General features: G+C 41.4%; 1 protein-coding gene across 1 annotated transcript in view; it reads right to left on the reverse strand.

Moving 5' to 3' along the window:
• Positions 1-25,118, reverse strand: part of Dnah5 (dynein axonemal heavy chain 5) — a 301,350-nt gene that overhangs the window by 107,304 nt on the left and 168,928 nt on the right. Inside the window, exons 36-45 of the mRNA XM_032898676.1 lie at positions 17,818-17,996; positions 17,098-17,285; positions 16,560-16,754; positions 13,617-13,751; positions 12,544-12,651; positions 10,346-10,499; positions 6,708-6,854; positions 3,662-3,903; positions 1,668-1,844; positions 869-1,070 (exon numbers count right to left, since the gene is read on the reverse strand). Of these exons, the coding sequence (XP_032754567.1) occupies positions 869-1,070; positions 1,668-1,844; positions 3,662-3,903; positions 6,708-6,854; positions 10,346-10,499; positions 12,544-12,651; positions 13,617-13,751; positions 16,560-16,754; positions 17,098-17,285; positions 17,818-17,996 (1,727 nt within the window). The remainder of the gene's footprint in view (positions 1-868; positions 1,071-1,667; positions 1,845-3,661; positions 3,904-6,707; positions 6,855-10,345; positions 10,500-12,543; positions 12,652-13,616; positions 13,752-16,559; positions 16,755-17,097; positions 17,286-17,817; positions 17,997-25,118) is intronic.

Below are 25,118 nucleotides of genomic sequence, written 5' to 3' on the forward strand. Positions count from 1 at the left end.
AGGTAGCACAGAAATTGGGGGAGTGGCCAACCAATGGCTTGTCCAGCTAGAGTCTAATGCCATGAGAGCGAGTCCACCTATAATGCCGCCCAGAGGGCTAGGAGCCAGAGACTGGATAGCCCAGAGACACACGATAGAACCAAACACAAATGGCACTCTTAAAAAGTCAACAAAACGATTCAAATGATATTCTGCTATACTGATAGATTGATGCCTTACTCGATTATCCTCATAGACGCTTCATTCAGCAACTTACGAAAAGAGCTGCAGAGACCCACAGTCAAACACTAGGCAGAGCTTGGGGAATCCATCAGGAGAGGGTGGATTGTAAGAGCCAGAGAGAACAAGAACAACACAAGAAAACCTACAGAATTAACTAATCTGAGCCCATAGGAGCTCATAAAGACTGAACCACCAACCAGAAAGTGTGCCTGGGACTGTCCTAAACACTGCATATATGTTACAGTTGTGTAGCTTGATCTTCTGGTAGGGACTCCTAACAGTGGGAGTAAGAGCTGCCTCTTCCTCTGTTGCCTACCTTTGGGACTCTTTCCCCTTGCTGAGTTGCATTATCTGGCCTAAATAGAAGAGGAGGTACCCAGTCTTACTGCCACTTGATATGTTATAGCTGGGCGATGTTCATTAAGGCAGGCCCTTTTCAGAAGAGAAATGGAGGAGAACTGGATTGGGGAGCAGAGAGAGAGAAGGGAGGTGATGGGGAGGGACTAGGAGGAGAAAAGGGAGGGCAAACTGCTGCAGGGATATAAAAATAAATAAAATATTAAATTGAAAACAAATTTCCAAGAGTTTTAATTCTCACTTTAATAACACAACCCATCCTTGCACCCTGCACGCAGAGCACGCTCACCGTCCGGTGCAACATAGTAGTCGAACATGGTGTCCCCAGGATCGGTCAGCTGTGGCAGGTGCAGTGTGGGTCCTTCTCGTGAGCGCAGCCAGAGTTCCATCCTCCGGCGACCTTCCAACTCCAGGACTGCACCCACACTCCACATCATGGCAAAGACAAACAGCCTCCCCAGGTGCTCTGGGTCCACGTCCCCGGCCTGCTCCTGAGGATGCAGGAAGCATTCATTACTTAACCCTTGGTCTCCATCTAAAACTACAAATCTAGGAAAATGGTATTTGTTGCTCCCCCAGGAGAAGAAAAGAATGGTTCAACTGAGGAACGAATGGGAAACCGCGTTCCAGGGGGTACTAACTGGTTCATAAAATAAATGAAACCAAGCAAGCAAGCTGTCTCAGTAGGTAAAGGCACTTGGTGCCAGTCCTGATGGCCTGAGTCTAATTCCCATACCCATGTGATAGGATGAGACAGCCAATAACCCCCCAACTTGTCCTCTGACATCTACAAACACACATAGTAAATAAATAAATAAAATAAAGCAGAAATATTTTTAAACAAAACTAATGACATTTATTATATAGTTATGCTAACCAGCAACAAAATTCAAATCAATAGCTTGTTTATTTCAAAGAAAGCTATAAGGGAAAACTGGTATGTCTGAGACCACCCCAACTCGCGCCCCCACACACACATACACACACACACACACACACACATACACTCACCACCAACCCTAACCAAGCCTAGTTTCAAATGCTGTGTTCTACGCCCAGTGCACTCAGGAGGAAGGTCAATCCCTAACCTTTGTGGGAATCAGGCCTTGCAGCATGTGGGTGCTCTGTGTGATCACAAAGGCTTCCAGTATCTCCATCTTGAACTCCAGGTTCTGAATGCTGAACCGATACAGGTCTGGGAAAGTCTCTGCGTACAGCTGTCGAAGGATTTCAGCCTCTTGAGGAGACCGTCTCTTGAGAAAACCCTGTGGGTTCACACATTCATGCATTGGTGAAACCAGGAAAATGATGATTGGGGCATAAAAACATTTTTACAGCATTATTAATTAATTAACATCGATTAACGATTAATAACGATGCAAAGTGTTATTGTGTTTAAGACACATCAAGCCTGGCTATAAACTCCTTCATACAATCATTTATTTAAGCCTTCAAAGCAACTCTCTCTCAGATAGGAACTATTATTATCCCCCTTCGACCCTGCATCTTCAGTAAGACACCCAGAGTCCTAGAGTAAGGGACAAGGCCAGAGTCAACACTCAAAGAGTCTGTCTGCAGCATTCACGTGCGCAGGTCCACTGCCATGTGTCATCCTAGTGTCCTGTCCCCTTCCTCTGGGAACCATTCATTGTTGTTGTCTTAGTCCATCTCATGCTCCGTCACGTTGGTGAGACTTTATGGTGCAGCTTCTGACATTAGGAGACAGAATCTTACAGCAGGCTCCTGATCCCCTGAGGATACTACACTATTTAAATGCATGTGAAAATGTGATTAGGTGTAATGTTACTGTAAAAACCCAGGTAGGGTATAATGGAAGTGCACTTTATAAGGAGCAAGCTAAATATTTGTGACTCAATACAATAAAAGTTTTTTTTCAAACAACCTTATAAAATCTAAGTATATTAGGGGGAAAAAATCATGTAATCACAATTGACTTGTATTCTGTTGTATCTGTGGTCACCAAGCATAGTTACATAAAGAAAGTCTACTGTAATACTTGGAGCATATAAAGAGTCCTTGGTCTCCTCCTTGGAGATTCTAACTTGGTAGGATTTGGATCTGACACAATTACCTGTATTTTATAAATTATCACTGGTGAGCGCTTTTGAATATCCAAGAGTAGCTGTACTTCATTTTTAATGGATAGAAAATCTAATTATGAAATCTATAAAAGACATTTTGGAATCATATTCAAGGGTGGTCAGTATCATTTTGCTCCAAAACATTCTCTTTTATATCTCTCCATAAAAGTTATGAAGTCTAAACCCATTTGGATCCCAGAATCATGTAGCTTTTGGAAAGACATTAATAAAAGTTAGAATATTCCTATATAGATATAAGTGCAAAAAAATAATGAAAATATAAAATACCTACATAATTTAAATTAGAAAGTTTTAAAATAAAATCATCCTCAAAATATAAAGGCAAATAAAAATGTTAAATCTAGCCATCTATGTCATAAAAGTCACGTGGATTTTCCAGTAGCACTTGCATTTTATAGTATGGATTTAATAAAACATATAAGCATGCAAGGTATGTAACTATAATAAAATTCTAATTACTATATTCTATAATATATTGACAGTAATAAACCACTATACCTGATCATGAATTGATTATGTAAAATATTATTTCTAACCACAAAGTTAAAATTAATACCATGACAACTGAATCTCATAAATCTTTATATACAAGACGATTAACGAATTATCTTTAAGTTAAAATTCTAAGACAGTTGTTTCCAAAACTGCCATGAATCCCCAAAGTGATGATATTAAATTTTACTTTTCAATCCTCAGACCCAGTTTGGCAGGATTATTGATTCACATAGGCCTGACATTTACTTGGAAATCACAGTTCTAAGTGGTTGGAGGGAGACTGGAGAACCCTGTGAGGGGCGATCAGAGTCTGAGCAGCCCTGTGCATACAAGGGTCTTTCAGAAACAGTTACATAAAAAAAGAAAACCGCTGTCAGCAGCTGCAGAAGAATTATCATGCTTACAAGGAATGCTAAAGATGCCTTTCCCTTTTCAATTATACAAAAGAAAGGATTCGATCATACCTCAAGAATAGGACTCCAGTCCAGGACAGAGGAACTCATGAAGACCATCCCGTTCCTTGAGACGGTGGCGGGAGAAGCATTGTCAATGTTATGAGGTTCAAAAACTATCTTGCAGTTTGGAGCCATGGGAATCCGGTCGCCATTGGCCAGAGTCAGGGTTTTATTATCATCCAACACAGAATTCAGATTTTCAATCCAGATGGCATCAACTGGACCATCAAGAACGATCCAGATATGTTCCCCTGGATGCCACCCAAGAGAAGAGGAAGAAAGCACAGGTGTACACAGGTGCCTGTGTAAGTGGCTGTGAGCACTCTTACTCTCTCAAGAGTTCAAGAACAGCTACATAAAGCCTGTTAACTTTAAATAAACCACGGTTCTCAATGATGACTAAGTTGCATGAGCACAAAGAACCTTCTATGTTCCTTGTATGACCGTTATGTTCAAACCATGATCAACCCCAAAACTCCTTTGTTCCTTTCTGTATGCAGCACTGCTCTAAGGGATGAGATATGACAGTGGGTGAGATAATATGTCACCTTCAGAGAGTTTACATTCTAAGTGGGAAAGACAGACAATCAGAAACATCGCGAGCCATCTTAAGCAGGTTCAGAGAAGAGGCAGTATTTTGGATGAAGTGCCAGTGAAAGATTTGACACAAAGACTGAAGTGACTTAAAGATCTAGAAGTTTCTATTTCGCATCTAAGAACAGCATGCACAAAGACCCTGGAGCAGGAACAAACTTCAGGTGACTGTGTGCTTTGTACCCTGTAAGGTGAAATATTGAATTCTTATTCTCTAAGATTAGAAAGCATAGGATCCATGGAAGGACACAACCTCAAAACCGTGCCAATGAGATACCTGACTGTGGTTTGCAGACCATTTTGCCTATTCTGTTGTATTATAGCAGTCCAACAGGATGAAAAGAAGAAAATAAGGCAGTGGGACAGGAAGAAAGCAGACTTAGCTAACAAGATACAGGGTAGTATATCAGTGCAACAGAAACGACCATGGCATGGGGCAGGCAAATTTGGTCTTGCATATGTTAATACCCAGCAGAGATCCCATGAGAGTTGTTGACCTAGAAGCAGGGAGAAATCAGGACTGGATGTTAGATATAGAGAAGCTTTGAGCTTCGAAGTGGCACTTAAAGCCATGGAGGCTGCATACATTACTTCTAGACAAAAAAAAAAATGTAGAGAGAGACAGGAGGCCTGGGAACAGAGGCAACGCAACATTTAGATTTCTGCCAAGGGATGCCCCTGGTGCCCCCGCGCCCTTCTGACATCTCATTCCAGTGAAAGTGGATGTGGGGGTAGCCTGCAGGACGGAGAATCATCCAAGCAGGCAAGATTCAGAAAGAGGAGCGACCAATTGTGTAGAGACCACTGAAGGCAGAAGTATAGTGAGAAGAAAGGGTAGCCTGTGTTTTAAATGCCAGAACTTTCCAAAGCCCTTCAGAATGTATCTCAGGAGACTCCTAACCTGATGGGAGTCACATAAGGAGATAATTGGTGCTAGAGAATGACAAACAGAAGGCTCGACAGGAATGTAAACATCAATGAAGGTTCTGTGCCTCAACTGTAGCCCCTCCTTAGGTCCGTCTCCCACTGTTACTCAACAGCGTTGTCACTGTCAGGTTCTAAAGTCTCCTTGCTGTGCCTGGCTGTGAGGATTCTACTCAGATTAAAGGCTTGGGTCCCTCAAGAAACCCACTTAACTAACAATAGGTAAAATGCTGACCTTAGCACAGGTCACTTTAAAAGACAAAGGTGGCCTCCTCTTTACAGAAGCTGCTCTCTGAGCAATTCTGGGAGTTAAACTTCTATCACTGTGCCTACATTTATGCTGGGTTATTGAACATATTAGAAGCAAATTTTTAATTTCCTGTAAAATAACGGTTGCGAATAGAGGCGTTTTCACTGTCTCATGATTACCAATGTTAAAGGACAGGTTCCTTCCCTTTCAAGAGACTCTGGGTGATACTATCTTAAAACATGTATCAGCAGGGGTCTGCTGCCCAAAGTGAAGGCAGGAATGATCTGCCAAGAGCTGCTCTCCCCTGCTTCTTTGCCCTGAATGTTTCCATTGTCCTTTTCTCCCTAGAAGTGAGAACACACAATGAAAGGTAAGCTGCTACCATTTCTTCCAGCTGAGGTGATATTCTGAGAACACTGTGCTCTGTTTACAGCGCCTTTAAAAGAGACAACGCTGACTGAATAGCTAGCCCTTAAAGGTTTGCTTTAACAATCTAATGCCAGTGTCCCCAAAACAGAATTATTTTCCAGCTCACTTTGGATATATATGATTTTCTGACCCCAAAAAAGCTCACTTCTCTACATGATTTCATAAGAGAGTCAGTTTTTAAAAAACAAGCCATGTAGAAGTGAATGTTACATTTTTAAACTATTCAGTGAGCATAATAACAGTAAAAATTGCCTTATAAAATGCTATCAACCTTCTTCAACAGCTTTTCCCTCTATTTTATTCTATAATACACAGATGTGTAAGTATTGTTTTAGAAAACAAACATCCTTTAAAGAGGAGGTGTTTGGAACCGGCCAAGAGAGCTCAGCAGATAAAAATGTCCTTGCCAGACACCACATGGCAGAAGGACAGACTGAGCAGCTAAAAATGGTGTCCTCTGACTTTACCATGCACACTGTGATTTATACACACACACACACACACACACACACACACACACATGCACACACAGGTGCACACATGCATACATACATGCATACATACACACAGATGCATATATACACATGCACACACAGGTGCACACATATATACATACGCACGTGTGCGTGCACACACGGCATGTGTACAAAATAAACAATTGAAATGCAATAAAAATATTAAGGGTGAGGCTTAAGTGTACTAATCAAAACTTTCACCACTTCAACACTCAGAAATATAGTGAAATCTTTTACTTAGTCTTGGCTAACATATGCGCAACACCACTGCTTGGTAATTCTATCTAGACATCTACGATTTTGTTTAGAAGTACATGTTTAACATAATTATTTACTCTTCTACCTTTCTTTGCTTTCAGTGTCTTCCTCCAAAGGGTAGAAAATATTCCATCGGTCCAATCATTTGTGGCCACATCAAGTCGACCAAACATCTGTGGAGCAGTAATTGCTTTGGGATTCATCCTCATTTCTCTGTGCGGTTTTCCACAATCTGCAGCAAGTGCATCCAAATTTTAAACATCTCGGACATGGCGTGAGCCAACATGAAGCAACACTGCACTAATTTGTAGTATACTGTCAGCAAGTGGTCAAAATATGAAAAGTGAAAGATTATACTAAAATATATGTCATTCTGCATTCCAAGTTATAATTAGCCTTGTTATCCTTTATTGAGCACGGCACTTTGCTGTGTATGAAATAAATTCATATTGCCTTGGGAATAAAAGGGGATGCCATGCTGGAACTCTGCAAGTACTTTCTCAGTGAGCATAAGAACTACCCAGTCCATTGGAGGGTCCTAACAGAATAGAAGACATGAGATGGAAGGAACACCTCCCCACATCCCTTTTCTCTCTTCTTGTTACTCGGCTCATATTCTGCAGCCTTCAGGCTGGAATTTATACCATCTTATTCCCCTGATTCCAGGTACAAAAGTACAAAGCCAGCTCTTCCAGGTCTCTGGTGACATTTCATCTATGCTCCACCCCACAATTACCCGGCAACAGCCAGGTGTGCCTGATTCACTGTAAAAGAGGCTGCTTGCCCCCTCCTCACTCTCTTACTATCTCGCCCTCTCCCCTTCTCTCCCCATTCCCCACCCCATCTCTCCACATGTTCATGCTCATGGCCGGCCTCTACTCCTCTTCTCTCTCTCTCTAATTTTTAGAAATCACAACGCCAATTAGGGTAATTATTTACAGTATTTTATAATGCAAAAGTTCAACCTAATCAACAACTGAGCTTTTGCAATAGGTGACCTCCATAATACTCTGTCTATACTACTTTTTTAGTATAATCACACCTTTATGAAAATCTTTAAGTGTGTTTCATCAGTTTCATGGGTGAAAACTGTATTTTTCTATTGCACATAAAATATAAACCATCAAAACACACACAGTAGATAGGACTTTCGTTTTCATTTAAGATACAATAACATTTTTATTAAAAAAAAAAACTGTAAGAATAAATCCTTGACTTTGATAATGTTGTTTAGATGCATTCTTCTTTAGTCTTCCTCTAGGTGTTTCTTGACTGAATCCTGACCACTCCACCATTGTAGACCTACTGTAAACATCTTTTCTTACTGTTGATCCTTAAACACCTCCCTCCTATAATCTCTTCTTTCCGTGGCCATTAGATGGTTTTCTGCAAGCAGGGATGAAGATCATGACACACCAAGCTCCATGGCTTCTCCAGACACACGAAGTGAAGCCCAGGTATTTAGTGTGCTTAGAAAGCTCCCCATCCCCAAGACAGATACTGCCCTATTTTGAGACCCCATGAAGGCAAAGATAGAAGTAAGGAATTGGATTCTCGGAGTCTTGAAGGAAGGGACAAAGAAGCAGAATAAGTCAGTAAATAACACATCACTTAACTAGTCAACTATGGAATAAACCTCAAAAAACTATGAGATGGGACCCAGGACATCAGCTCTTCTCCCCTACCAGTTTAGGATATGGCTGTCTCGAGGATATTCGTTCCTTTTCTTTGAGTCCCTTCCTCATACTGAGGTAAGTGTGGAGGTAAAAGTTGAGAGCTATTTCTGAAGCTAGTGGGGGTTCTCCAAAACATTTACAGCAAGGGACTGCTAAGGGAAAGTGACACTTGATGCCAAGACTAGCACTTACTACACCTCTGCACAAAGCCTTATGACAGCCTAAGCAGCACCCACAAACAAAGTGTATTTCAGCCAGGCTCAAGTGCCAGGCCCGAGTATCCCATACTTCCACATCACTCTTGTCCTTTACAGGTTCTTCCTCTCTGACAAATGTCTCTTATCCATCAGCTTCTCAAGCCTTAGAGGAAGCAGTTCCTTCCCCGTAAGACTCTTACAACAACAGAGAAAGTTCCTCATCCCATCTTCCTCTGATCCCATTATACTCAAACCTTCCTCCTAACAGTGGCACGTTCACACATAATTATCTGTGCCTATGCCTGTCTCCCCGTTACACTGCTAGTCTCTTACATGCATTTGCACGCTTATCTCCCTGCTTCTAACATAAAACATGGCAAACTGCAAAGTACATACTATTAAAAGAACAATTCATGGGAATTGCACTGTGCATCAGACAACAACATGCTCAGGTCTTGCACCTCTCTAGTAGAAGTTCTGCCCAATTATCTCCTTCGTCTTTTGGATAATTAAACTTTCCCAACAATGTGCTACTTAATATAATTAATGTTTACCCTATATACTAAAGCCAAGAGTAAGTAAATAAAAAGCAAATAGTCTAGTAATAAATTTCTCTTTTCGTGGAACTTCTCCCAAACCCACAATGCCGTATGGATATATAATTCCGATGCGGCATGCATAATGTATCTATATTGTTTAATATTTAGCATATCATTTTGTTCAAGTCACTGTACCAGGTGCATTTGCGGTTGATTGTGAACAGAAAATAGCTTCAACTGTAATAAAAATATTGAGCATAATTATGAAAACATCATTTGAAGACATTTAAAAATCCCAAGCAGGTTCACAGCATACATAAAACCATGAAATAAACCCTGAAGACGTACGTTCTCAGTTTGGAGCAGGTAGTTGCTGGCAAAGAACACAATTTGTTACCATTTGGAGATAGAGCCCTCACATATAAAATTCACTTTATCCTATAGTTTCTAGAAATGAGACCAAATGTTTCGTATGAAAAGCCCTGGCATGGGTACTGTCAGTGTCCAGCAACAATGAACAGTGTACTAGTGTCGGTGACCTGGGCTCCACTAACTAGAACCCTACAGTGCCTTCTCCAGCTCCAACATTATATTTCATTCCAACAGATGAAGCTCATACATATTTTGTAATTTAGCTCTGCCACCACTCAGGCTGCTAACATGTTTAGAGGCATCAGTGTTCAAGGAGAATCAGAAAACACAAGACTAGTAGCCAACAGGGTAATACCCATTATCCTGAGATGGCCTAAGGTAATAAACTTGAAGGGAATCTGGAAATAAGGCTCATTTATTAAACTTCACTAGAAAAATATCTGCATAAATGTGGGGCTGTAGCATTCAGATGATTCTTCATGATGGAATTTAAGGGTTGAGATTGCAATTATTTTTGACAGTATCATTGGATTAGCGGGAAGTGGCATAGTGTATTGGTGATTTGCTGATGGACCCTTTCCCTAAATCTTTGTCCAATCACCTACCATTTTCTGACCTTGGGCATTTCTGAATCTGAGCCTTGGATTTTATATAAAATAACAGCCTCCTCTGGAACTCAACATGAAGAGGAAATTAGATGTGTAAAACATACAACACAATGAAAATGCCACTTTGAAACATTTCCTTTCTGTGGTGCATGAACGCAATATATTATTTCTTAAATGTTCCCACTTAGAAGTAAACTAGTATTCCTTACGTGTGTGTGTGTGTGTGTGTGTGTGTGTGTGTGTGTGTGTGTGTGTGTTTGTGTCTCTGCCCTCATGTCTCTCTTAAGCACTCAAACGTGTCACTCAGGGCAATGAAACTGCTTCTCTGTACCTGTCATAGCTTTCATCAGGGTGTGGATGCAGCTGGTCTTCCCTGATCCACTAGGCCCCAGGGTCATCATTCCATGTCTCACCCTCTGTGTTTCAAATAGCTGGATGACTTTCAGTTTCCAAGGAGGATGGTTAATTAAGCCAGCTTCCTCAACCTGAAACACAACAAAACCCCCCTATTAGCTAACATTTACCACGATCCAGACTCACAATGGTGAAGGGTGGGGGAGAAAACCAGGAGGTTAGGGATTGATGGAGCTTCAGTTTGTGAAGATGGAAAATGATTGGAGGATGGGTAGTAGGGATGACTACAGAGTAGAGACCCAGGAGTGGGAGGACACTGACTGCAATCATTCTGCCCTCCTTCACAGCATCCCAATTAATAAACCAGATGGTATGCATTTAACCACAATTATAATGTATGCAAACATGGACAAAGAGTAAGCCAACATAAACTTTCATCCCAAGCTAACGAGAAGAACCTGCACTTCTCTTCAGGAACTGACTTCATCAGTACCAATACTTTGTTGAGTGTAAACTTCAGGTCAGAGAATCAAATAGCAAAATACATCTGGAACACTTCATTTAAAGAATGATTTAAAAAACCATGTAAATGCCAAGCAGCCTGAATATTAGATATCATGTGTGTGTTTCCATGGTTTCTATGCACCAAAAGCATGGAGTATAGAAGTTTTCAATCAATGTTCTAGTGTTAACCTGCAAAATGAGATGATGAGGTTGGTACTATTATAGGTCAGGAAACTGAAGTGACCAGTGTTCTGTGAGGCACAACTTGGAGCCATTAAGTTGGGATCTAGGTCAAAATATTAAGGCCTAGGATCTATTTATAAAACAACTAAATTATGCTTGAACTCACTATATGTCATAATTTTATTTTGAACAGAATAATTCTGAGTTCATGAATGCAGAGGCAATGACTTTGTTGAGTCCAGAAGAAGTTATTCCCCAACCTTTCTGTTTTCTAGTTCATACATTCTTCCTGCACCCTCTTTCATGTTCCCTGAGCTATAAAAGAAGTTACACACACACTTACCAACACCTCATCACATGGTCAGCCCTGGTTAAACTCAGAAAACAAGAGGGCATGACGCCGGGGAGGGGATTGATGGTAAAGATGGAGGTTGGATGGGGTGGGAAGGAAATGAAAAAGAAAAATAGGGATGCGAGCAATCAAGTTATTGTATAGGTCTGAAATGATCAAAGAACACATTTAAAGGATGAAATATTAAAAACAAAAGTAACTTTGAATAATGATCATGTATCTATATGTAATGCACACTCTTCAGAAAGTCCATGCTCAACTAGTATCTGACATAAGCCATCTTATAAATCACTTAGCCCTTTAGGAAGGTCTATCATTAATTTAGCCAAATGATGAGAAAATATTTTTGCACAATGAATTATTGTTCTTTATTGATCAGACTTCATTGTACAATCCTCCAGCCAAAATACACAGAGAGAGAGAGAGAGAGAAAGAGAGACAGAGAGAGAGAGAGACAGAGAGAGAGACAGAGAGAGAGAGAGAGAGAGAGAGAGAGTATTACCACGTTGGAATTGTCTTAAGTTTTCAAGAAAATCAATTTTATGTTATAAACAAATGTCCATAGGGATAAAAAAATTTTTTCTAAAAAATTCTTCTTCAAGGAAGGTAAACTAAGATGTAAGGTTTGCACTTTTCATCTCCACTCATAGAAAGACTCCAGTTAATTAAACAGCAGCAAGTGTCCATAAACCCAGACGCTTGACTAGGCCTATTGCAATGGAATTCTTCATCACAGAGACTAGGAAAGATAGCACTAGTGTCCAGAGCAAATGAATGTAGAGAAGACACATGATATCTGTGAGTAGAATCAGAAACACAAATCTGGAGACCCTTGTGGCAGATGCCAGAGCCAAACTGATGTCCAGAGTCCCTACAGACCCTGCCAACCTGTGACATTTTATTTCTAAATCTAGTGGAATGGTTCCCAGTAATGCTGACACCATCCAGATGTGACTCTGGACATGTGGCTATGAGAAGACAGAAGAACTCTGTTGGGGGAGGGGCTTCATTGACAGCCTACAGTGACCTCTCCTCTAGAAAGGCTACAGCTTAGGTGTCTCCCTTGGGGCCACAGTGAAGGTGAGGACTCTGCCCTTCATTCCTACCAACCTCAGACAACTCAGATGCAGCATTACCTGTTTACTGATGGCTGTCTCCAGTTCAGGGTAGCCTGCTTTGTCCAAAAGAATATTTGGAAATAGATCTTCAATCAAACTCAAAAACAGGGGTTCATCTTCATCAATCTAAAAAGAACAAAGGAAAGACTCTAGCACAAACACGGAATATGCAGAAATTTTGAAAATGTTCAACACAGGCCAGGGTTACTATTAGTATATGAATAGAACCTTTATCAAAATTGAATAATATGTTCTTGTTTCCCATAATTGAAAGGTTAAAGTAAAGATGAGTAAAGAAAACAAAAAAAATAAATAAACAAAAGAAAAGAAAACCCTACCTACATTCCAAATGTTTCACAGAATCCCCCATTCAAAAGACAGAGGTCTATAATTCCTAACTTAAACTAAATAGATATCTTAATGAAATATATTTGTAAATTAGAATTACAAATTAGACTCAGAATACAATTCATATTTTTGAAACAAAAACAACATTTTGTCATTCTGCACACAGAGACATTGATGCTAGACATTGATAATCAGTAGTTACTATAAAAATGGGAACTTATTACATTCCTGTAAAACTTAATACAACTCACTACCGGGCTCTGAAGACTTTTTAAAAGCAAAAATTTTTATCTACCACACAGAAATAATTTGAACTATTTAGGTATTCATTGCATGGGTTTTTTAAGTTATTATTATATTTCATGGACATGTTTTGACTATGTAGCATATATGTCCTGGTGCCTGTGGAGGCAACCACCATGTAGGTTCTGAGACTCAAACCAGGGACTTCTGAAAGAGCAACCAGTGCCCTTAGATATTCTTAACTGTTGAGCCGTCACTCCAGCTGTGTGTATAGTTTGTTTTTTAATCAACTCAATTCTATTGAAATAGAAATATTTCTGACTAGATGTGAGCCATTTCAGGGGGAAAAAAGAAACTTCTGAAAATGAATAATTTAAACTCTGCTCTCTAGCACTTGATCTGAGAATTAGGCATTTAAATAAATTTAAATAAATATTTCTAAATCTGGTTCGTTAAACTCATACTTAAGCAGGTGAAATACGCCCTCCTGTGAGTCTCACCAGTTTGGAAAGATTCATGTCACGTAGCACGCGCATTACGATGGTGGATTCTGTATCCGTGTGACTGGCTCTTTTTGCTGCTCCCAGTGTGCGCAGAACTGACAGAATGTTTCTTAGACCAAAGTCATAGTGTACCTGAAGAAATGGAGATATTGGGCTTATGTCCAATAATATCCTACCATGGAAATAATATTAATTTGGTTGAAAACACATTCATGGTAATAAATTAATGCTGATACTTTTTTTTTTAAGTAAAGATGTGAGTGAGCAGACTGCGAGGGTGTGGGCTCAGGACAGCTAACCCTACCTTCCACTGGGATGGTGCAGGAAAGCTGGCCCTGCAGCACTCAGAAGAGAGCTCCCCATACCTGACCCCTGCCCTCCACACCAAAGCTGGCCTTGATGGTGCAGACACAGAAGAGCTGAAAAGCTGACCATCTCAGCTACCACCCAAGCCCAGATCCTGGGCTTTGAGTTGGCCCACCCCAACAGCTGCCCCATCTGTGAACACATCTATGACCACACGAAAAGGCTGGTCCTCCAGAACCAAAGTGTAGGATTTCCATGACATGGGGAAAACAACAGAATATCTAAGATGAGTCCCAGTGAGGACCCAGTATTGATAGTGTATGAATATTTGCAAATAAAGCCATTTGGTCAGAAGGGTATACTGTGTGACACACCGTGACACACCACAGCTTCTTGATGGTGTTCAGCTTGCACACCACTGCAAGATTTTGTTTTGTTTTGGGTTGGATTTGTTTTGTTTTGTTGGAGCAGTTGGCAAGGGTGGAAGACAGGAAGTTGAGTGTGATCGAGGTGTGTGATGTGAAATTCACAACGAATCAATTAGGAAGCCAAAAGAATAGAACAAAATTTTCTTTATTGATATGCTTGTTGAAAACTGAAGACTGTCCCAGAGTCTCTCCTAATACCAGCATTAGCTTAAGTCCTTGGGTTACAACGAAGATGCGTCAAGATAAGGGGAAATGCCCACATTTCCTCTTAGACTGTGACACTCTTTTACCTTTCTCTCATTCAGACAAATGAAAGTGCATTTGTGTCACTATAGCTAAAATTCAGGAGCAGAAGCAAACTTAGACATGACATTCTCAAACTTTTACTAATAATGTAGGGATGTTAAGCATGAGGGAAAGAAGCCACATTCCAGGATCACCTGGAGAAAGAATCCGGCTAAATCTGGAGCCATGCCCCAGCTTTGTGCTTAGGATAATAATTATGAAAGTTCTGCATTCCAAGTATTAGCATATATGAGGTGAATAATTAAAAGTCCATTATCCAACCACGGTGGAATACAGCTGGCAGTTCTAAAAATTAAAAATGAGGCAATCAGGCCAAGTGCATGGGCACAGGCACCTGGAGAACGCAGAAGGATTTCAACTTCAAGACTAAATGGCAAGTTCCAGGCCAACTTGTGTAATAGAGTGAGATATTGTCTTAAAAACTTAAAAAGCAGACCAGCCATAGGTCATAGTGTCATAGTGTCATGGGGCTTTGTGGGTGTGGCCATAGGAGTGGAGTACAGAAGAAGTGATGACAAGGGCTGGAGTCAGGGACAGGGAATGTTCTCTACATTCAAGGAGCAGAAAGGAGAGAGAAGATAATTCAGCAAACTGATGCCCAATCAAGAGTGAGATGGAATCAAGGCTCTGACCAGCATCTTCACTGCAGCCTTCTGACATATATTGGACCCACTGAAGCTGGCTTTAGTTCCTCCAACATGGAAATGCTGTCCACTCTGTCAAGTCACTGAGCTTGTACTAAAATTGATAGTCGGTGATAGATAATTAACACTGATATAATATGTGACTAACTCGTGTCTCCTAGCCATTAACTCTCATAAGGGCTTTATCTGCTATACCAAATATATTGGAAACTTTCAAGAACTTTACAACAGAGAAAGCAATTAGTCAACAAGCTTAGTTAAATACATGGGTGAGCTTGGGGATGGGGGTGGGGGATTCAATAGACTGAAGTTCCCAAAAACTATGTCATCACCTTGTACATCATGATGCACACACAGGCTATGTAAATTAGCAACAGCAATATCAGTCATATTATAGCTCCTAAGTCAGTTTCCAGAGTAACCAACCACATCATTTCTGTGCCAGAAATAGCTATTTCTTTAAATGTACTTCTTAACGGAAGTCTAGAGAAAGTCAATTTTGTTGGATCTTGGGAGATAACTGTAGGTCAAGTGCTTACTGTGTAATCATGAAGATCTGACATCAGTTTAAAAAACTATGGGGGTTGTGGGGGAAGCCAGGCATGGTGGCTCACACATGAATTCATTGCACTGGAAAATGAGAAACAGTCAGGTCCCTGGGTCTCACTGGTCCTAGGTTACTCAGCTAGCCTGAGGCCAGTGAGAGACCCTGTATCAAAAGCCAAGGAGGACAGTACTTAGGTACAGTTCATAACGCTGATTTCTAGCCTTTACGTTCCTGTACACACAATGCTCATGTACCTACACAGACACACACACACACACACACACACACACACACACACACACACACACACACAAATCAGCTTTGTCATTTTATACTTATTGCCAAAGGTAAATTGTCAAGAGTTCTCGTCTAAGCTGAAGAGCTATTGGCAGCTTCTGGGAATGGGAGATTTGTTTTGAACAAGCATCCAACCTGAGAGGCAACTCATGCTCCAGTAGATAGCTCTACTTCCATGAATATACTGGCACGGGACTCAACTGATTATTGTGAGAGCACATGAAATTTAGAAAGAAAAGTAGTGAGGGGGATTAAGGAAGAATTGGAGGGGACAGAATATGAGGTAGATTCATCAAAAGACATTGTAGGCATGTACGAAATTCCCTAACAATCTTTAAAAGAAATGGAAACATTCTCATGAACAGGAAGAAGAAACATGGCTACCTCCATAAAGGCCTTTGGAATAGCACACCTGCTTTGAGAGCTGCTCCTCACACAGCTGGTAGAGCGTGAAGAACTTTCGGGCCAGAACTACATTGTCAATGAAGCCACAGCTGGCCAACTTCACCCTGATGATAATCTGCCGGTCAGGGACCATCATAGCCACAGAGCGGAAGTTGATCTTCAAGTTCTCAGGGAGCTCCTGGCGCCCAGCATAGCCAGGGTTCTAAATGGAAGCAAAACCCAAGGATGAACAATACACTCCTGAGACAGCTAAGACACACCGGCCTGATATTAAGGGGTTCATTATGCACACAACACAGATCTGGAATGCCAAATGGGCAGCTCATTAACATATTTCACTCTTCTGTTGCCCAGACCCTCTAAGCCATGAGTTATTAATATGAGCTTTGTTTAGCTCTTAAAGGTTTTCAAACAGAAATTATCATTACCATCTCCATTTCCATGCAAGACGCTCAGGTGACACGGGACTGGGGAGAGGTGCAAGCCACAACAACAAGGCTGGGTTGCATTTCAACAGCTGGCTCTTCAAGCAACACCTTACTTACCATGGTTAGAAAAAGTCCGAATTCTGGGTTCATGGTCACATTATCTCCATCAGTAAAAATAAAAGATTTCTTATGCTCCTTTTTACACATGAGAATAATGGAGATTTGCTGGGCTGCAACCGACAGAACTGGTAGATCGATACGGTTGAATTCATCAAAACAACCCCAGGACCCAGACTGTGCCAGCCCTTAGAAAGGAAATTAAACAGAAAATCCAATTAGTACATCATTTCTGAAAACCAAGAAAACGGATATTACGCAGCTGCCAAAATGAACCAGAGATCGGTTTATTCAAAGCTGGGGTTAGAAAATAAATGGTGCATCCGGAGGCCCCAAACAGGAGAGACGCTGGCAGGCTGTCTGTAAACATCCAACCGTATTACTGACGACAAGTGCTTTACAAAGGGCAAATTACACGAGCATTCCATCCACCTAGTGCCGCTAAGACTGAGCTTGTCAAGTAAAACAAGCAGGGAAAACTGACACCAAAATGTATCCAGCTCTTGAAAAAAAATATACAAATCTTTTTCTGTTGTTGCTGCTGAAGACTGAATCAAGTTTCCCACAACCTAGGCTTGTGCTGCCAGGAAACTGCATTGATGAGAGAGAGAGAGAGAGAGAGAGAGAGAGAGAGAGAGAGAGAGAGAGAGAGAGATCTTTAACAAGAAATTTCACCTGACCTGAAATTTCTCAGTTACCGAAAAAAAGCACAGTGCTCACCTTTGAATATCCGTCCAAGTCCCCGGAAATCCATCTGGTCTGAGCAGTTGAAAACTACAACGTACTTCCCAAGACACCGGCCCATGTCCTTGGTGGTCTCTGTCTTGCCTGTCCCTGCAGGACCAGCAGGGGCTCCTCCCATGCTCATGCCCAGAGCTTGAGCCAATGTGATGTAGCACCTGCAGAGACATCTTGTTGTCAGAAACGTGAATCCCAAAGGCATTCAGACATCACAGAGAAATGAACCTGTGCATGATTAAAAGATACAGAAAGAGGACCAATCTCCCTGTAGATAATTTCCAAACCTACATCTATAAGACAAATGTCCTCATGTACACTGTCATGTGCTCTGGAGGTCATCTCTCACCAAATAAGTCTAAGAAGTATGTAAAAAGTTAAACAGATTTCTATACTGACAATTTTCAGGCTTTATGATAATATTTATTATAATTATTCAAATGCATAAGCATGAGAAAATAGTATAGAGAATTGACAACACTTATCTGACTGGCCTTTCCTAGAAGTCTATTCAGGTCAAGAGATTAACACTGAGTCAGGCTCACTGACCATGAGGGAAATGCATATTGCTACATATCACCTGGCACCCTAAAGGATGGATGTTAATAAAAAGGGTAAAACAAGCATTGGTGAGGGGGTTATATGCTGTTGGTGAAGATGTGACTTGGTGAAGTCATTTTGGTAAATGGTATAAACTTCCTGCCACACAAAGGAAGGAAGGAAGGAAGGAAGGAAGGAAGGAAGGAAGGAAGGAAGGAAGGCAGGCAGCACTAAATATACCCCAAAAATCTCCCATCTGGGTGCATATACAAAATAAAATAAAATTGTCTTCATAAATATCTACTCTGCTATATTCACTGAAGGCCAAGAAAAGATGCAACTGTCAGTTCATTGATGTTCATAGTACATGTAAAAAATGCAATAGTAAGCTAATGAATGAATTTTCCAAAATACTACTTTATAGAAAAGAATACTTTTTAGTCTTTATTGAATATTATATTTATTTACATTTCAAATGTTGCCCCTTTTCCTGGTTTTCCCTCTGCAAACCCTCTATCCCATCCTCCATCCCCCTGCTTCTAAGAGAGTGCTTCCCCACCCACCCACCCACTCCTGTCTCCCTACCCTGGCATTTCCCTACACAGGAGCATTGAGCTTTCCCAAAACAAGGGCCTCTCTTCCCATTGATGTCTGACAAGGCCATCCTCTGCTACATATGCAGTTGGAGCCATGGGTCCCTCCATGTGTACTGTTTGGTTGGTGGTTTAGTTCCTGGGAGTTCTGGGGGGAATCAGGTTAGTTGACATGGTTGTTTTTCCTATGAGTTGCAAACCCCTTCAGCTCCTTTAGTCCTTTCTATTATTCCTCTTTTGGGGACCCCGTGCTCAGTCCAAAGGTTGGCTTTTTGTCAGACTCTGGCTTTTTAGTCTTTAAAAAGAAAACAACTGAGCGAGAGATCTGTGTACCATCTGGGACCAGAGTCCCAGTGCTGGACCCCATCCCACACAGTCCACACCCAGTTGTAGATCGACTCCCCAGGTATTCTGACACATCCAGGATCACAGGATCATAGGAAGGACAGGCTCCAGTCAGAGACGGGGAGAGCAGATAACACCAGAGATAACCAGATGGCAAGAAGCAAGTGCAAGAACGTAAGCAACAGAAACCAATTTGACTTGGCAATGTCAGAACCCAGTTCTCCCACCACAGGAAGTCCTGGATACCACAACACACCTGTATAGCAAGATTCAGATCTAAACTCTCACTTCACAAAGACAATAGAGGACTTTAAGGAGGACATAAATAACTCCCTTAAAGAAATACAGGAGAACACAATCAAACAGGTAAAGGAGTTGAACAAAACCGTCCAGAATCTAAAAATGGAAATAGAAACATTAAAGAAAACTCAAAGGGAGACAGTCATGGAGATGGACAGTCAAGGAAAATACAAAAAGCAAAAAGCTCCTATCTCAAAACATTCAAGAAAGCCAGGACACAATGAAAAGACTAAACCTGAGAATAATAGGTGTAGAAGAGAGGGAAAAGATTCACAACTCAAAGGGCCAGCAAACATTTCTAACAAAATTACAGAAAAAAAATTTTTTTCCTAACCTAAAAAAAGAAATGCCCCTAAACATAAAAGAAGCCTACAGAACACCAAATGGAAGGGACCAGGAAAGAAATTCCTTTCATCACATAATAATTAAAACACCAAATGTACAGAACATAGAAAGAATATTGAAAGCAATAAGAAGGAAAGGTCAAGTAAGATATAAAGGCAGACCTATCAGAATTACACTAGATTTCTCAAAAGACATTCTAAAAGCCAGAAGATCCTAGATAGATGTCATACAGATCCTAAGATAACACAAATGCCAGCCCAGGCTACTATACCCAGCAAAACTCTCAATTACCTTAGATGGAGAAACCAAGGTATTCCAAGACAAAACCAAATTTAAACCATATCTTCCCACAAACCCAGCCATATAGAAGATAATAAAAAGAAAAGTTCAACACAAGGAGGGAAACTATACACTAGAAAATGCAAGAAAGTAATCTTTTCACAACAAAGCCAAAATAAGAGAAATACACAAACATTATACCACAATCATTAGTCCCTAATATCTCTCAATATCAAATTTCCCAGTAAAAAGACGTATGTTAACAAACTAAATACACAAACAGAATCCAGCATTTGCTGCATACAGAAAACACAACTCAGAGTCAAAGACAGAGACTACATCAAAGTGAAAGGATAAGAAAAAAATTTCCAAGCAAATGGTCCAAAGAAGCAAGCTGGAATGGCCAATCTAGTATCCACCAAAATAGACTTTCAACCAAAAGTTATCAAAAAAGATAAGGAAGGACACTGCATACTCATCAAAGGAAAAATGCACCAAGATGAACTCTCAATTCTGATCATCTATGCCCCAAAAGCAAGGCACTCACATTTATAATAAAAATGTTACTGAAGCTCAAAGTACACATTGAACCTCACATAATAATAGTAGGAAAGTGAGGCTCCCAGGACCCAACAGGAATGACTTTAGCTGAACTGCACAGAGAAGATAGATCCCAAAAAGACCACATGCAACAGATGGACACTGTCCCCAGTCGAGGGATGGGGACACCCACCCATCTCAAAATTTTTAACCCAGAAATGTTCCTGTCCAAAAGAAAAACAGGGACCAAAAAAGTGGAACAGAGACCTAAGGAAGGGCCAACCAGGGACTGCCCCACCTGAGGATCCATCAGGTCTGCAGACACCAAACCCAACACTGTTGCCGTGGTCAAGAGATGCTTGCTGACAGGAACCTACTGTGGCAGTTCCTGAGGAAGTCCAGCCAGCAACTGACCAATGCAGATGTGGATGTTTGGAGCCAACCATCAGAAGGAGCTCAACAAACCTGGTGGAGGAGCTAGGGAAGGACTGGGGGAGCGGAGGAGGATTACAACCCCATCGGAAGAACAGCATAGGCTGGCCCGACCACCCAGTTCTCCCAGAATCTAGACCACCAACCAAGGATTGTACCTAGAGGGATCCATGGCTCCAGATCACATGTAGCAGAGGATGGCCTTGCCTGACAGCAACAGGAGAGGAGGCCCTTGGCCCCAGGGTAGTTTGATGCCCCAGCTTAGGGAGGATGCTGGAGTGGTAGGGCAGGAGAATGTGAGTAGATAGGGGAGCACTCTCATACAGGCAAAGGGGGAAGGGGGAGGGCGAATATGGGCTGGGGGAGCTGGGGGAGGGGGTAACCAGGAAATCAGGTATCATTTTAGATGTAAATGAATGGAATGATTAATAATAAAATAAAAAATAAAGTAACACTTCATCCTAAAAAAAAAAATAGGAAAAGAAAACAACTAAGGGTCCACCTTATATATACGCCAAAGATCAAAAACCTAAGTAACAGCTCATGCTGAAGAAGATGTGGAGCAAGGGGATCACTCCCCTACTGCTGGTGGGAGTGCAAGCCTGTATAGCCACTTTGAAAACCAGTTTGGTGGTTTCTCAGAAAATTGGGAACAGATCTACCTCAAGACCTAGCTATGTCTCTCTTAGGTATAAACCCAAAGGATGCTCCACCATACTACAAGGACACTTGCTCAACTATGTTCATACAAACTTCATTCCCATTAGACAGAAACTGGAAACAACCTAGATGTCCCTCAAATGAAACTAGATAAAGAAAATGTAGTATATTTCCACATGGAATATTAATCAGCTTTTATAAACAGTGACATCATAAAATTAGAATTCCAAATGGACGGAACTAGAAAATATCATCCTGAGTGAGGTAACCCAGACCCAGAAAGACAAACACATATGGCCATAAAGTATAGGGTAACTGTGCTACAATCCACAGACCCACAGGAGTTAATTAACAAGGAGGGAACAAGGAGAGCTGAAGGGAAGATGCTTGAATCTCATTAAGAGAAAATAATAGATATTGTTAGGGTAGGTAGAGGGAGGGAACTGGGTGGGAGATGAAGTCGAGAGGGAACCTGGAGGGACCAAGTGTGGGGAGGACAGAAGAGGGAATGAGAAATGAAATCAATAAGAGGGCATCTCTGGGATGAGCTAGAAACCTCGGACAATGGAACCTCCCAGGAGGGTGGCTCTAGCTAAAACTAGCAATGGGGATATGGAGCCCCACACTGGCCATGTCCTGTAACCAGACAAGAATGGAGGAATTCCAGTGGAGGGATTGGAACAACCCAGCCACAAAAATCTTTGACCTACAATTAATTTGTCCTGCCTACAAGATGGGCCAGGGTGAAAATGGAGCAGAAATTGAAGGAAGGGCCAACCAATGACTGGTCCATCTTGAGACCCATGCCATGAGAGGGAGCCCGCCCTGACACTTATTAATGATACTCTGCTATAGTTGCAGACAGGAGCCTAGAGAGATTTCACCCAGCAACTGACAGAAACAGGTGCAGAGACTCATAGCCAAACACTAGGCAGAGCTTGAGGAACTCTGCAGAAGAGGAGGAAAAAAGATTACAGGAGCCAGAGAGATTAAAGATACCACAGGAATCCGCACAAAGTCCACTAACTACGTGGGCTCCCAAGCCTGAACTCCAACCAGAGCCTGCATGGGACTGACCTAGCTCCTCTGCCATAGCCTGCAGTCATGCAGCTTGGTCTTCATGTGAGACTCCTAACAGTGGGCAGGGGCTGTCTATGATCCCAGTGCCGCCCTCTGGTGCTTTTCCTCCTACTGGGCTGCCTTGTCTGGCCTCAATAGGAGAGGATGTCCCACATCTTACTGCAACTTGATATGTGAGGACTGGTTGATATCCGTGGAAGGCCTACCCATTTCTGAAGAGAAACAGAGGAGGGATAAGTGTGGGAAGGAAGGAAAGGGGGAAAGACTGGGAGGAGAGGAGGAGGGTAAAATGTAGTCAGATACAAAATTAATTAATTGATTTATTAATTAATTAATTTTTAAAAGAAGAAAATCCTAACATTCAGTGTGCAAGACAGAGGAAATTTTGCTAAGTTTACTTAAGCCAGACACCAAAAGACATAATGATCTCAATCACATGCTAGGAAGAAGGTAAGCAGACCGCATAGAGAATAAATCAATAATGACCAGAGGCAGAAATGGAGATAAGAGATAAGTAAGATAGATGATTCCTATCAACTTTGTAGGGTCGGTAAATATAGATAGCAGATATGCAATTATCTTATAGGATTATAGTTAGTAAGACTATGTTGTACGTAGTCATCATAAGAAATTTGTAGATTTATCTAAGCTTCTCTCCAAGATAAGTAACAGTGAGCTGCCAGCTACGCTGACCTACGTCATGGAAGTAACTACTTACTATCCCTGTCTGCTACATTAGGTTGTAAACCTCAAAAATACAGAAGAAATTTTGTTTTGAAAAACTAAAAACAAACAAACAGGTCATGGTAACAGGAGTTGAATTCCAAGAAGCAGAAGAATCGTGAAATCAAGACCAGCTTGGGTACACAGTGGGTTCAAAGTCCGCTCGAGCTGTACAGTGAGGTCCTGTCTCCCAAAATCTCAAAACCTTGGGATGTAGCTGAACAGGAGAGTGTGGGACTAACATGCCCAAACACTGAGTTCAATTCAAAGATGAGAAAAAGAGAAAAAAAAATACATTCTGTTCATCAGATTGGGAATCACTTAAATAGGTTCACTGTCTTTTAAATCTACGAGCTCATAATTCCATATCCTTGATGTAGTTTAAAGTTTTTCGAGTGTGAATGTAGTGCGTGTAAGATTATGTGCACCATGTGTGAGCAGGAGCCTACAGAGATCACAGGAAGGAAGGCACTGGGCCTACAGAGAGCCATGCGTTGTGATGCAGCTAACTAGGAAGGGAAGTCAGATCCTCTGCAAGAGCAACAAGCGCCCTCAAGCCCTGAGTCACCTCAGCCCCGCAAAACCTCAGTTTTAAACAACACATTGCTGGATAATAACACGGCGAGTCAGCCTGCGAGCACCTAGAATTCCTTCCACATCTCATACGAGGATAACACGTGAAAGGCTTGGTGAGCAAATATAAGAAATCTTGTAAAGGAAAAATTTTACCCTGGAAATCTGATGGTAGATTACTTGATTCCCAGCACCATCTGGTGTTGCCAAAGAAAATAATTTGTAAGCTGGCCCAGTTTTGTTTCCTATGGCTGAATATAAAAGTGTTCATATGAACCTGAGAGAGAACTCAGAAAGAAAGACACCCAGTGAAGTGAACATCAAGTATGCAGACTGGAGCCTGCCAGGCTCTCCACTAGAAAAAAGTTCCTGAAAACCAAGTGAGCAACCAGCCCGGCCAAGGAGGAAAAAGCCTGGTGAGAAACCAGATGGACACTTGCCCTCCCATCAAGTTTTCCTTCTAGCCAAAGACTTAATTCCCTCTTTGAGTGCCACTATTCTTTCAAAGCAATCTTGAACAACCACCGCCTATCTGATGCTCTCCATGTTAAAACCCCAGAGAAACCTGCAAGAATGGAAGTCCCTGGTCCCATCTCACAAATGAGGAAAGATGCTCCCTCAGTAGAATAACTGCTTTGGGTCTCAAGAGAAGAGCTGACGCTTAGTCTAGCCCATCGCTGCTAGCCAAGTCCTTTCTGTTAGACTCAGGGCACATCCAGCCTCTAGAGAGGAGGAACCAACTCCAGCTACTCATTGCTGTCCTGCAGAGCTCTTCAAACCTATGGTCAGGCAACTTTGTTGCTATCATTGCAATTGAGTATCCATAACATTTCACAGGCTTCTTATCGCATAAAAGAGAAGTGCTTTCCACAC

Source organism: Rattus rattus, chromosome 3, assembly GCF_011064425.1.
Source record: "Rattus rattus isolate New Zealand chromosome 3, Rrattus_CSIRO_v1, whole genome shotgun sequence".
NCBI lineage: Eukaryota > Metazoa > Chordata > Mammalia > Rodentia > Muridae > Rattus > Rattus rattus.